Source organism: Anas platyrhynchos, chromosome 14, assembly GCF_047663525.1.
Source record: "Anas platyrhynchos isolate ZD024472 breed Pekin duck chromosome 14, IASCAAS_PekinDuck_T2T, whole genome shotgun sequence".
NCBI classification, from domain to species: Eukaryota; Metazoa; Chordata; class Aves; order Anseriformes; family Anatidae; genus Anas; species Anas platyrhynchos.
This window is the reverse complement of record NC_092600.1, coordinates 1148228-1162896: the sequence shown is the minus strand read 5'-3', so window position 1 is coordinate 1162896 and position 14669 is coordinate 1148228. Positions and strand designations below refer to the sequence as shown.

The 14669-nt window shown below is 39.8% G+C and overlaps 1 protein-coding gene across 3 annotated transcripts in view; it reads right to left on the bottom strand.

Moving 5' to 3' along the window:
* NR3C1 (nuclear receptor subfamily 3 group C member 1) overlaps positions 1–14669 on the bottom strand; it is a 65681-nt gene that overhangs the window by 15928 nt on the left and 35084 nt on the right. For all 3 annotated transcript variants that reach the window (XM_072023305.1, XM_038186599.2, XM_038186598.2), the window contains exons 3-5: positions 10403–10566; positions 6159–6275; positions 1659–1937 (exon numbers count right to left, since the gene is read on the bottom strand). In XM_072023305.1, the coding sequence (XP_071879406.1) occupies positions 1659–1937; positions 6159–6275; positions 10403–10566 (560 nt within the window). The remainder of the gene's footprint in view (positions 1–1658; positions 1938–6158; positions 6276–10402; positions 10567–14669) is intronic.

Genomic DNA, 14669 nt, shown 5'->3' with positions numbered 1-14669 from the left:
TTGGGCGATCTTGTAGAGTTAATGGCACATTTTTTTTTTAATTTCTGAGAGTAGTGCAGGAAACAACAAATGGTTTAACTTTAAATTTTGTTCTTATTCAACAACAGTTGTACACTGAACTTACAAAATATATATCACATTAGAAGCAGTTAATGATGGTAGCTAATCTTGTAAAAATACATAGAATGAATAGAGCCAATTAAGATAATGAAGAAGTGTGTAAAATGTGAAAATTAGTCCCTTAAAAGGGCTTAAAAACGTAGGCAGCTTTCCTTTTGCAATGTTAGTTCCTATCAGATTGCGCCTACATTTAACAAGAAAATATTGTGCCACAGTGAATCATTACTAAAGTCTGAACTCAAGATGATTTTATTTAATTTCATTAGGCATCTGACATCTAAAGAGCTCATTACAGTGCTGTTTCGTGAATGTGTTTAGATAGATAGCATTCAATAGATTGTTATATAAGAAAACTTGTATGCCTAAACAGCTTCAAATAAAAGCTTCTGGTTTTGGAGATCACAGTAACTACTATTTACACTACATCTAAAATACAAGCAAAGTATTTCTAAGTTATTTCAAACTTACTGGGTCAAATATTGAAACCTTTGCTCAAAACCTCCTTGGGAAAAGATTGTTTTGAAAAACTCAATTAAGGGATTTAGCCATCAGTGCTAGATTACTTTTAGTCTTTTTGATGGGATATCAGTAGAAGTACGTACAAATTAAACACTCATGACAAACCTCCTTAGTAATAAAAAAGAAGAGAATAAGAATGTGGTAAAAATAGTTCCTATCAACATAATTATTAAACAGAAGCTTGGCATGTTCATAAAGAACATATGTTCTAACCTGAAGGGTTGGTCTTATTAGTGGAACCGTTCAGAAGAGTTTATGAACACAGACAAATGTTTTATAAAAATTGTATTTGAATTTGTATTTCAGAATACCAAAGGGTCTCCCCTACAGCCTTGTCCCAGCAGAAAGTGCGAATATGTGAACTTGTCCTAATGAAGACCTCAGCAAAAGGTGCAAGTCCCCATCACAGAAAGCCTTAACAGAGAAACAATCATCTCCTGTCACACCTCTGCTGGTCATACATGTTTGAGTTTGGTCTTCCTTTCCTGCTCTTAATTTATTTCCTCTCCACCAGGAGACCAGTACATAAAACACACTGAAATTTCATTATAAGACCTTTTTTTTTCTGGCAGACCTCTTGTATGTTATTGTATTCTTAGGCAATGTAAGCATTGAAGAAGTCTTGTTTGCCTTTTTTTTTTTTTAAACAGGTGGTTAATAGTATTGACAAGAAGTAAGAAAAATATTTTCTTCTGTCAGAAAGAAACAGATCTTCAGCTTTCCTTGTGGCCCTGACTTGTCCCCAAAACATACTATGGGATGCTACACGTTGTGTCCAAGGCTGAGACCTTCTGTAAAGCAACTGCTAACTGTGTCTTCAGGTAGGAGCCAAAATAACAAGAACACTTCCAAGTTTCCTAGTGTAATTATGTAGCTACAATGCTTGAGAGAAAATGAATGTTTTGGCTTCCTCTCATAAAAGTTTATTTATGAGGGCTCTGAAGCATACCAAACATGAAGACAGATACTCAAATACAATAAAAAGGCTGCACTTTGCAATTAACGCCCATGTCTCTTACCTGGTATCGCCTTTGCCCACTTCACTGCAGCTACAACTTGCCGCCCTCCCAACATGTTGAGAGTTGACAGGATGCGCCAGCTTGAGTCAGGCAGAGTGCTGTCGTAGCCTGAATACAGAACTTCGGGTTCGATCACTTCCAGCAGGGAAACGAGGGTTGGGGTCAGCTGTGGCAGTGAGGCAGGAACTATGCTCTTGTTTCCAGGAGTCTCTGAAGCATCCCTTGATCCCGATGCATTAGCCTGCTGGATTCCTTTTATCTTCTTCTTTGTTTTTCGAGCTAGGAAAGTTTTGGATGTCACAGGTTAGATAATGGGAAGTAGCCACACAGCGACAAAACGTAACAAAGGAAACGCTGCTTTTTCCTGCATTTGTAGATCAGGCACTTGAAACTTTTTAGGCATTTTTTTCATAAAATTGTAAATAATTTCAATTCAATTCTGATCAAACTAATAAAAAATAGTTTATTTTACATTTCATAAAAGTCACGTTTATGTTAATGTTTCAACATGCTGAATGATGTCTGCAGGGAGCACGAACACCTGCACCTAGAATTTGTATTACACGCGACAGTTCGATAAGACTTGATGAGACAGAACAACACCTGCTTAGAAAATTCTTGCAGGAGTGGGGTCTTTGTAATTTCCTTACATTAAGTATAGAAACCATGCAGAAGGAAGGAAAAACACATTTAATGAGTAAAGTTACTCAATCTCTTGAGCCAGGGAAAACATCTTTTTTTTTTGGACAACTTTTTTTTTTTTGGAAGCGCTGGGCAGGAGTAGATTTTTCTTTTGCCAGCTTCCCTGAATATAAATCATTGCTGCATAATTAAACCATAAAATTCATATACCAAATAAATAAAACACTACACAGAGATGTTAGCTGTAAACTGGAAGCTGAAGCAACAATTTTATTAGCATACTGTCAATAATGGAGTCTCCTACTAGGCTTTCAGCCCTCCTGGACGTAGCCTGCTAGAACTGAACACACTATTTAACCGAGACCAGAATGAAACCCAATTCTGCTCCTCCATCTCCACTGGTTGATTGATTTCTGTGCTGCAGCTTCAGAGATAAACCAGTAGCACGTAAAAGCATCACGTAAAGTGGTTTCACTTTCAGAGTTTGTACTGATATAGCCAGAATCTTTAATCATCAGAAATTTACCAACTCTGTAGCTTAACAAAATACAGCATCCCCCTCCTGACCCTGTTTCTCCCACTGGCTAGGACAGAATCTTCAGAATCTTAACTGGCAAAGGTAACAAATTCTCTACGGATTTTGCATAAACCAAATTTTTTTCAGAGGCTTAGATACTGGCCACACCTGCTGAGGTGTTCATGGCGGAATAGCACACCCACTTCTGTGGAGCAAAGAGCTTCTTTTTCTTTTAGTAGTGTGCACTCCCCCCTCCATAATCCTTGTTCTCAAAACCAAATGAACTGCTTTGACTTAAATTTACACGCAGATCCCCACAGCTTAACGCTGACACCTGGTATGGATTATTTCCAGCCCAGTAAGTCTGGTAAAACTATCATCAAAAGAAATATCTGACAAGATGAAGTGTTACACAAGAATTTGATTAAGTTAAATCTATACCTTAAGAGTACAAATCTTATACCTTAAGAGTCCCTTAACAAATGCTGAGGAGGAGCAAAACAGTTGTGACCCATGAAAGCACCAGTGATACTGTGCGAACAGAAGAAAAGTTCTGGAGGCAAAGCTTCACGCTTAAAAATAACGTGAAAGAACAAGAGACCTTCAGGGAAATATTATCTGAAATGCTGGCACTACCATGCGTCGTCTTCAAAACGAAGAAGACAGAAAGGAACACGAATTGCCAAGACTTTAACGATAAAATGCAGTATGAAAGGCCAGAAAAGATTTTGAGATGACTTAATATGGGCATAAAAACTAACAATAAATCTTTTCTCTCCAAACACATCAGAAAGAGAAAAGGTGCCAAAGAATGTCTAGGATCAATTAATGAGGAAAGTACGAAACGAAAATTCAAAGAGATAAAGACTGTAAGACAAAATACCGTTATTCTACCTTATAAATCTCTGGTACCTGCAGCTTGATAATTGCACATTTTTCCAATCCCCCCAACTCAAAAAAAAAAAAAAGTAACAAAAAATCCCCAAAAAGGAGATACGTAATATCAAAACTATGACTGATAAAGCAAATTAGATTAGAAAATGATTAAATAACATGTTTTTGGTGTATAAGGATCCATTTTTGTCTCAGTACAAGAGGAGGCAATAAGTAAAAAGTTACCATGTGATATTTTATTATTAAATTAGGTACTTTTCCAGCCAATACTTAACAATGAAATTCACTGCTACAGTTTGCTACAGGTACTAGAGATCTCTGCATATTCAAACCACGATAGGACAAATTCAGGGAACAAACAAACATGGCACAGTAATTCCTGAACCACAATCCTGAAACAGTGATAATAAAGGATTTTTTTGTCAGTCTGTTCTGTTCTCCATACTGCCTTTCAGCTTTCTCTTCTACCAGTTCTTTTGTACTACCAATTCACCACCTGTTCAGAAATACCTGATATATTATTCTTTCCACGGTTCTTTCTTTCTCGCTGCTTCACACTACCTTGGGTTCTAACATTTTTGCTTTGCTGAGTTTCTAGATTTCTTTTCTCTCCACCACGAAAGCAACTTTTTTGTCCTTTTCCAACAACCCATATAACAATATCCATCCTCCAGAAAGTCCTTGCTCTCTAGGATTCTGTGCCAGAACTCAGGCAAGCAAACTATAGTTGGAAGGGATCCAAACGACACGCAGAGAAGTGGTAAGCATCTGAGATGTCATTCAATTTTGCCTTTTCTCACCAAAGAAAATCAACTCAAATAACATCTACTTGAGCCTTTCTTGGACAGCTGCACTGAAGTCTTCTTTAACAAGAATTCACAAATTCATGTAGGAATGGAAAGGCTTGCCGTTAGAGTAATATACATGATAAGGTGTTTTATTCCCATAGATAAATGTATGAATGTAACACATGTATTTTGAAAACAACTACGAAGACAAAAATGAGAGAAAAAGGCGTTTTTTTCTACCTCAAAAAAATTGTGCTTTTCTGGGCTATTCTGAGCTCCCTTTCTGAGCTCCCTCACCTGCTACCTACCGTGCCAACCCAGCAGCAAGGCACCTTCCTTCCTTCCCACCCCAGCCCCAGCAGTAGGTAAGCCAATTACCCTGCTGTTAGCTCTGAAGTGCATTGTTCAGACCGCTGGCAGTGTCTGCAGGGCCAAATCCGCCTCCAGTACAACACTCATTGACTACCTCGTTTCTTTCAAGGTTAATTTCGGGACCCACTGATGCAGATTTTGGCTGTTAAGCCGCATACACCCTTCCTGCACACAGATCACAACAGTATGGAAACACACAGAACTACAGTCTCCTTCCCCCGAAGGATGGGATTTACTTGTGAGCAATAGGAGGGGAAGCTTTTCAAACTGTGTTGGGTTCTTTGCTTTGAGGGCAGGGGCACATAGAGCCACCTGCAGGGCAGAAAAATTGGTGATTCATCGCCTGAGAGAAGTAGAAGAGGCAGTAAAGATGAGCTAACAGACTAATCCGAGCAGTATCCATCTCTAATACAATTCAGCATTTACATTTTATTGAAGGATATTTTCACTGCAACCAGGACTCTTGTTCATACTTGTATCTGACAAATACATTTTTGACATTTTTATTTTATCTGACAATTCTGATGACACAAGTATCACCCTGATAACTACGCTAGTAAATACTGAATTAATCTCTACAGCTCAAGGAAAAAATATCAAACATAAAATGTAGCTGACACCAATAAAAATGTTTTATGCCTTTTTACAGCTGCTACTAAATCTCTAGTTGATGTGGTCTTCAGTTTCTCATCAGCTATCCAGGACTTAGCAGAGGACAAATATGTACTAGTACATTTGTATTTATTTATTATACTATCTTCTCTGGAGAGATTCTGACAGACATTTAAGAACAAGAATCCACAGCATAAATAAATATAATTTCCTTTTCTCCAGTTTGAGGATGCAAGTCCCGCTCCAATTTTAGATCTATGTCTGGGCATTCCCTCCCATTTGCGGTTTTCAGCATCAAGTCACTTTCCTAAGTAAGAATAGGCAGGCATGACACTTCCCTACAAGACCTCCGTTAGAGTTCTGCTGTCTCAGATTCACTGAAAAAGCAACAAGATCTATGTGCTGACAGGAATAAAAAATAACCCGGTTTTGTGTGCATGACTCACTTCTGCTGAACATACTGAGAGATAGAGCAACTGAGTAAGGATAGGAAAGCACAGGAGAAATTTTAGCGATAAAAAAACCCTTACTTTTCATTAAAAAGCTCATACACACCATAAAATGCAATACTTTATACATATTAAAGTGCTTCTCAAACGCTTTAGCTTCATAAACAGCATGACCTTTATTGCCCAGGACTCTAAAATAAGAAATGGATTTGGACACTGAAGTTACCTTCAAGGTTCATGCCAGCTTGAAGACATTTCCGGTAGCGGCACGCTGGACAGTTTTTCCTCCGAATTTTGTCAATAATACAATCATTTCTTCCAGCACACAGATAGTTATGCTGCCCTGCAGTCACAAAAAAACAAAGAAAATCACCACAAGCACTACAAATAGAATCGTAGATAAAGTCATTCTTTCTTTCTGTAACATTAAGGATATAGGGACTATACAACATCTTTACTTGCTGTACTTCATTTATTGCAAAAATCAGATCAGTATCCATATGACTTCCAATACCCACACATCTAGCAGACTAATAGACAGCAATGCCAGTACATTTAGGAAGAAATCCTATTTTCCATTTGCTAACACTAGGAAATTGTATTTGTAAAGCTATTTTTTCCTCTTACATGTCTCCAAGCTATGAGAAAGCTCTAAGCTTCTATCGCATGTTTACAGTTTCCCTAAATGACTTCACACAAGACATAAATAACATTCATAAACTCATTTGGAAAGTATACATTTCATCATATCTACAGATACCTAGAAATAGCTTTCATCATTTTAGGAGTCAAGAAGCTTCCCTTCCTTCTTGTTTAGAGTCTGAAGTGGACAAACTAAGTTTACCGACATCTTTATGGACTCACAGATTCAGAAAAAAATTGATCCTAGAAATATGGCAACCTGAAATACATAAATTAAAATAAGTGTATTTCTTTGCTGTTAGCAGTGGGGCAACAGTAGAGAAGAATGATATACATTCCTATGAATTTGGATGATTTATATGAATAATTATCCAACAATAACTTTCTTCAGGAAAAGGTATTACTAAAGGAGACATCCTTCTCCCAGTTGGGGTCAAGAAACAGATGTTGCTTTAGTGGGACAAAGCTGCAACCTAGGCTTTTTCACTGTATTTCCATGTCCTTACAGTATAGCAGTGAGAAGAACAAACATATCCTCCAAATACTGAGTTATTAACAGCAAAGCCTTAGAGCCGTCTCACAGAAAAAGAACTCAATTAAAGAACTTGTTTCAAATCAGCTTTGAAAATTAGGGGTTCACAAGACTCAATTCCTATGGCTTTAGTCAAACTTCTGAGAAGTGCTTCAAATTTCTTGATTTCGCAAGGAAGCCCTGAACATTTTTCTGCATGAACACCCCTATTTTTTTTCATTTAAGCAAGAAGATGAAGCCTTACTAAGCCTTGTATAATCTTTGTGTTCTACAATAAGTCAGTAAATAGACACAATTCATGGTTCTGCTTACCCTTACTGGCATACTGATATATATAAAATACATATAAACATATACATGCACACACACGAACTGCAGACCAAAGAATATTTGTACTCTTGTAGAGTGTAACTTCATGTCTCAAAGGTGATCAACTGAGATCACGATTTCACATGGTAAATAATGTTCCTGCATGTGTAGATTTTCCAAAGCCATCCCATTTTTTTCCTAACAAAGAGCTTCATCTCCATGAAAGTGTGTATATATATATATATATATGCTTTTTTTTTTTTTTTTTTTTACTACTTAGCCATTATTGCCTTTTTTCAGATGAAAGCTACATTATTTCTTTGCATTACATTATATTAAAGCTTTCTTTCCACATGAACATTTTGTGGAAAACGAGGAGAAGCTGATTTCACCTTCTGCTTCAATTAGTCTGAATGCTGCCCAAAAGACATGCCAGTTATACAAAAGGATACATTTCAGTAATTTTTGATGCTTAAAAAACAGGCAAAGATGCTTAACAAACAATATGCTGGTAAAAAAAATCTGGTGGTGAGCAAACAGAGATCCTTCCAAGGGAATTTGCTGCAGATATGAGCATTTTACAGAGCCCTGACAACACCACTGTTCAGTGTTGTACTGCCCCCAGCACAAGTATGCCCTTGGGCTGCGAAAGGCTGTGAAAACAGAAAGACTGAAAGATTCTTGGGAACAGGCTGGGAATTAAAAAGGCTGAAGAAGCAGCACAATCTGGAGCACAACAGGAGGCAGAGGTGTCGGAGGGAATCTGAGCAGGGGGAAGGTGTGAGGATCTGAAGCAGGATGAAGGAACGGAGGTGGGGAGGAGAGATGAAGATCTGGGTTGGCAGCAGGGTGTGGGTAGCGTGTTGGGAGGCGAGGAGGGTTGGTGCTGGGACTGGAGAAACTGAAGCATGAGGGCTCTGAAGCACCACGAAAATAAGCACCAGAACAAGATAGCTTTTGCTATCCTGGCTTCCTGAAGAAAGGATCCTTGTTTGAGTGAAGACCTGGTATAAATTCATAGCAGTTGTCCCATCTTCATCCTTCCTTTTTTCCTCTCGTTCTACTAGAAATACACTTTATATTGATTTTCTAGATGCTGATAATTTCTGTTTCTGTAACTATTTCCATCACAGCATACAGGCGTGCTGACAAAGGTAAGAAGAAAGCTTTTGAGGCTAAAGGCTTGATACCAATGCACAGAGTTTGCTTATCTGTACACTAACAGATGCCTGGCAGACATTAATGAAAAGGATACTGCTGAAACAAATTCTTTCTACATAAATTCTTTATAAGAAAAATACCTATTAAAAATATATATGTGCATTTGCTCCTTAAAGCGAATATTAGAGCTCATATATCCTAAAAGAGTTCCTGAAAACGTCCATATCTAATCTTGTGTATTAAGGTTGGGAAAATCTTTGGAAAAATAAAAAACGAAAGTGAAGGTAAACCTTGAGGAATTGCAGTTTTACAACTGCAACCCTGCTTTAGCTATTTACTAGTAATACAGCTGAGACAAGATGTGACAAGGTCACGTCACTGATCCAATAAATTACCGAACTGATTTCTCCATGTATCAGTACTGCCATAACCTGTTTAAGCTTCAGAACGGCAAGACTGTCACTCTGACACATATTCAGCTGCCACATAATACTTCTTCTGGGGGATATCCAGTGACCTTATTTTAATCCAAGTTACAGATTTGGAGCCTGGCTGCAGATGGGAGCACAGCTCCAGACAGGACTAGCTGAGAGTCAAGGACAGCCAAAGCAGCTCTGAATTTCAAAGGCAGCTCCGTGCTTTGTACTCGCTGGTATGGTCTCGTTACACTTGGGAAACAGCTCCAGCTTGCCACAGAACCGACATCCTTTCCCATGATGAGTAGCAAAACTGCCACACAAACTTGACTTCTCTGACCCTTCAGAGAGGCTCTGCATTTCCCTGCAGTTTCCTATTGCATCATTAAGTTCCCTATTGCTTTGGATGAGCTGGGAACTCAGAGAAATACTTCTTCTGCAGGACCGAGTGCCAATACATCTTTGTCAAACACAGCCCGCACTCTGCTCAAGTGAAATCAAACATGCAAAAATGTTAGCAAAAAATGGTAGTCTGAGTCACTGCAAAATACCCAGCTAATGACTGCATGAAAAAGGCACGAGACAGGAAACCCTGTAAGAGGCTGCAACTGAGAGTTACATAACTTCACCATACAGGAATTGCCATCTTTTCTGCGAGACTGAGAATACACTCTGCAATTTTGCCTTCTCTCTCTCACACTGAAGTGACGAGTCCGGCACTGAGGTACACCCTAGGTCGTTACCTCATGTCTGCGTACACAGCCCAACCATCACAGATGATTTATTCTGCTATAGCCCTGCAGATTCAACACGTAGTTTTTCATCACCTTTATTTTCTTCCTGTGGTTACAGAGAAATCTGAACCCACACACATTTCTGTAAGTTACCTCTGTATATATCACACATGACATGTAAGTAACAATCGGTATCGGTGATAGTTCTACAGCTTTTCCTACCATAACCTTGCACAGGAGAGATCAAATCTCTCATGCAGCATTATACACCAAACAGCTAATATGACACTCAAAATCAGAAGCTTTATGAATTTAATGCACAGACATGTATCTGTGCATAAATAGGACAAATAAACAAAAACAACAGTGAAAGAAAGGAAACAAACAAAAAGCTAAGATAACAATACGTCCTTTTACACTGGGAGTGAATGGGAGCATTTGATAGATGTAAATAGTATCTATGCTTCAGATAATCACACCATTATCAATGTTACTACGAAAAGGACAGTGATATAATGGATGGGGTTTTCCAGCAGGAGTCTTACAACAACAAGGATTCCAGAAAGATTATCTAGCCTGGTTTTGGCCACTCTAATACGTAATTGGATTTTATATTTTTAAACAGGAAATTAATCACATCACTTATCATAGATCATACAATCAAAACACGTCTTACCTTCCACAGCTCTTTTGAAGAACACTTTGCAGCTGCCACAAGTAAGCACACCGTAATGACACCCAGAGGCCTCATCGGAGCACACAAGACAAAGCTTGGGAGGTGGTCCCGTAGTTGCTGAGGTTGTGGATGGAGAAGAGCTTACATCTGATCTTATTCCAGGGCTAGAAAAAAAGGCGTCAAAATGCTTATACTGAAGATCTGTGCAACGCTGGCAAATATAATATTCATAACAGCAAGAAATGGATTGCCCTTGTCTTCAAATACAGCTCTCCAGACAAACTTCACTAGCCTTGGAAACAGTTAACCACTGATTTTTGTAATGCGTAAGTAAAGCTGTAAGGATTTTTTTACTGCCTGTTTGACTACGTCAAGATTACTTCCCTTGCCCATCTCCGAAGCCAAGTTTCCTGCGCAGTGATCCCAGTCTATAAAATTGACTCTTGAAGTACACTCCTATTCCATACTGTTTGCATTATGGTTACACTCCCCACAGTCTGCCTTAAGTCCTACAAGAGCTTCCTTCCCACTAGTTTTCTACCAGGACACTCTATACAAGAAACTGTGCAAATTAAGTCGTATTTATATCTATTTATAGTAATAAATGATCCTTTCACCCCAGCATATTAGGAAAATAATATATATTCTTAATTTCAGGATCTGGTTTTCCTATACAAGCACACAGGCCATCTCCAAATGAAGGGGTAGTTCTTTAACAGAAGATCATCGTTACAACAATACACAGCCCATCATAATCACCTTCACACTGCTGCTGATCGTGGGGGCTGAACCGACCGTGGTCCTGCCAAGGTTCAGGGGCTAATCTTATCCAGCACGAGCCAGCAATACAGACACGGCCCGACACCTTTCTTGTTTCGGGCTGCCACGACATCGTACAACCCATACGGTGTTAAGGCCCATTTTGTGGAGTTTGTTTTCACAAAACTGTAACACATTTAACTGAAATTTCTATATTGTATGCTTAAAGTGATTTTAGAATTTTCTCCAATAGTGTTCTGGCCACATTTGCTTTATGCTGTTGGTGCATTTACTCAGAAGCACGTTCCCTAGCGTGGACTTAAAATTTCAGTGTGGGCTGGCTTGTAAATAGGAAATGCCTTTTCCTCTCCCCAAGGAAACCTGAATAGATTTGGTAACACATTTAAAGAAAAGATACAGCTCTCAAACATTCACAAAAAATGTAAATTCCAGCCCAAATTAAAGCACTCCAACACTTCGATGTCCCCAGCAGCCTCGCAGTGCCTCACTGCCTGCAGCACGCTCACCAGGCAGGAGCGAGCAGCAGGAATGCAACCACCCAAACACAGAGGGGTGAAAAGCCAAACCAGAACAAGCACATCTACAGGGTTCGTGCTCTGGTGGAAACAGAACCAGATGGCAGAGAAAAGGGAAAATTGCTTAAGGAAAGAAAGTGAACCCACCGAAACCCAACCAAACCAAAGGGTCCAAGGCGTACAGGGGGCAGGTGGCCCAAATCTAAGCCAGAGCAGAGGGGGAGGGCAAAAGCAGAAGCTGGTTGGGAGCACAGCAGCAGCCAGGACATGCTGGAGTAACCAGTACAGAGGCTGCTGGACAGAAATCGGGCTAAACAAGAGGATTAAGGCTGCAACGAGGGTGGAGTGAAGGCTTCGGTAAGGAAGGTTGGCAGTGGGAATGAAGTCGAACCAGCCAGCCTTGAGGAAAAGGGAAGAAAAACGCCCTCCCAGGAAGTAACAGCTCTTCCCAGAACTGGGAGAAGCACTCAGATCTGTCACGAGTCCTTTGCTTTCAGGAATTTGTGAATTGCAGCAGCACTTCCTCTGCTACATTACTCTACAAGGATGCTGGCAACTGTCATCACCATCATTAGATAGTCTGTCAACTCAAGTGACACTCATCAATAGATTATAATCCTCTTTATGACCCATATGATGGCTTTTCTATGTTATCTAATTAATTTGGCTTTTCTTAAAGAATAGAAAACTATAATATTTAGGTTGCACAATTAAGCATTCAACATCCAAGTGTTGGCAGAATATAATTCATCCCAGCTACGTTTGTTTGATGTCCTTACAAACACACACATTTAATTACACACCCATCCTAATTTTTACTCAGCACAGAGGCACTCTAAGAACGAGTAACGTAATGATGGAAGCAGCCGTTCGCAAGGCCCCGCTCCTCAGAGGAGGAAACTGGACAGAAGCTACTGGTCACAGGTCTGCAGGAAAAGAAAACTCACGGGTTGGAAGCTGAGGACTCAAATCTATTTCTGCGTCTTCTTACTAAGCTGCGTGTGTGCTGGTATTGGATTAATACAAAGCGAGGTTTCTCCTAACAGGCAGTTGACGTGTTCCCTGCCTTCCTAATGGACAGCCCGAGCATCTTTCCACATGTACTTTTTGAAGACAACTAATTTAGACACAAAAAAATAAATTCTTCATACCTTGTGAATTTATGACAAAAGCAGTTTCAAGAAAACATTAATCAACTGTTACAGAAACTACATTAGTGCCAAACATTCTGATTTTTTTCAACCCCCTTTAATGTTTAATAGGGCTCATTTTTTGTACAAGTATCACAGAAAATGTAACGTGATAAAGGAAACAGATGATACAACACAACTAAAAATAAATTATTACACATTGATTAATAAAGCAGTAGCCAGCAATCTAATCTGGGCTCCTGGCATATCTTTTCAAGTTGGCACTATCAGATAAGGGCAGTATTTACTAATGGTGTGGAAATCTGCCAGACACCGACTGTCCCTTGGTTGTGCAAAACAGAGCTTTGCTTGCCTGAAGCACGGCGAACAGGGCAGATCGCGGCCCTAAGGACTCGTGCGAGAGCTTTACAGATCAGATCACCAGCCAAAGTGAACATTTACTAACCAGAATAGTCCCGTACCTAAAACAAACTGGTTTGAGGTTTAATATCAATCTTTTACATACAGAGTTATAGGATGAAGTAGTAAAAGACAAATAACTACTTCCGAAGTGGTTGCGTGTCTCTGCCCAAGACACGGGAGAAATTCCATCCCATTACAAGGTAACAATCAGTAAGTTGTCTTTTTGGTATTTGCAGAAATGTTTTAAGACTCAACAAAAGCCTAATGAACTACCATTCTTAAATATATATATAAAAAAAAAAAAAACAGCCCAAAATGAGAGAGGAAAAACTTTCCAGATTTTAATGGTTCCAAAATTCATAAAAAACTTTAATTAAATGTTATTTTGGGAGGCAAGTTATTAGTTGGTTAAGGGTACTGAGCTCCACTCTCGTGTACTTTCAGAAGTTACTTGTACCTAAGCTAGTTTTATCTGTTTGTATTTATAGGTACATTTGTTGATTGTCTCCCATCAAGGGGACACACGGAGGGAAAACGAGAAGACGCGAGGAGCTGAAGTCACAGCTACATAAACTAGCCCTGCAGCAATCACCGTGTTTAACTAAGGCCATTTCTCTGTTAATCATTCACCACAGACTTTCAAACCCGGCTCAAGGTTCAAACTTTATTGAAGACGGGTGTGGTGAAGTTAACGGCAGCGTGAGGTTTTTGTTCAGCAGCTCCCGTTCCACCGCTGGGCACTGTTCTCACCGTGCCGGGGCTCCCTGCGGCCAGGTGGGCGCAGCGCTGGCAGGAGCAGCACGGAGCAGGGCAGGAATGCAAACAACAACACCCTCCTGGCACGGTTATCAGAGCCGGGACACCAGATAGGGGCGGTCATGGAACTGACAGCCCGTAATGAACGGGAAAAGTTTGAGCAGAAAGACAGGACGGAAAGCTACCGGTCTTCTGAAGAAACCTTCCTGCAGTGCACCTGGTCATTAGTGGTGAAAACATTGGCTTTTTGACCCATTTCTGCTTTCTTCTGTCTTTGCTGTGAATATACATGTAAAATCTCCCATGTACCATATAGAATATACACTCCTATACATATTAAACACACTAAAACTTTGTAATCCCATTTTAAAAACATGCCACCTTCCTGTTACTGTATGCTATTAAACAAATCTCCAGTGAGACAGCGAAGAAAGGAATACTTCCAACAACTAAAATGGTGAATCACGTAAAATCAACAGTTTACGACCCTCTGCCAGTGAAGGAAAGCTTCGGACCATCCCCTTTGCCACGTTCTGCCCCAAACCTGTGGCTGTGTTGGTGGCAGAGGCGCAGGGCACGGTGGCAGCACCAGTGCCACAAACACGGGCACTGCAGCAGGAGGAGGCAGAGCCTCGTCACCAGATGCCTCCTGGCAGCCTTTTC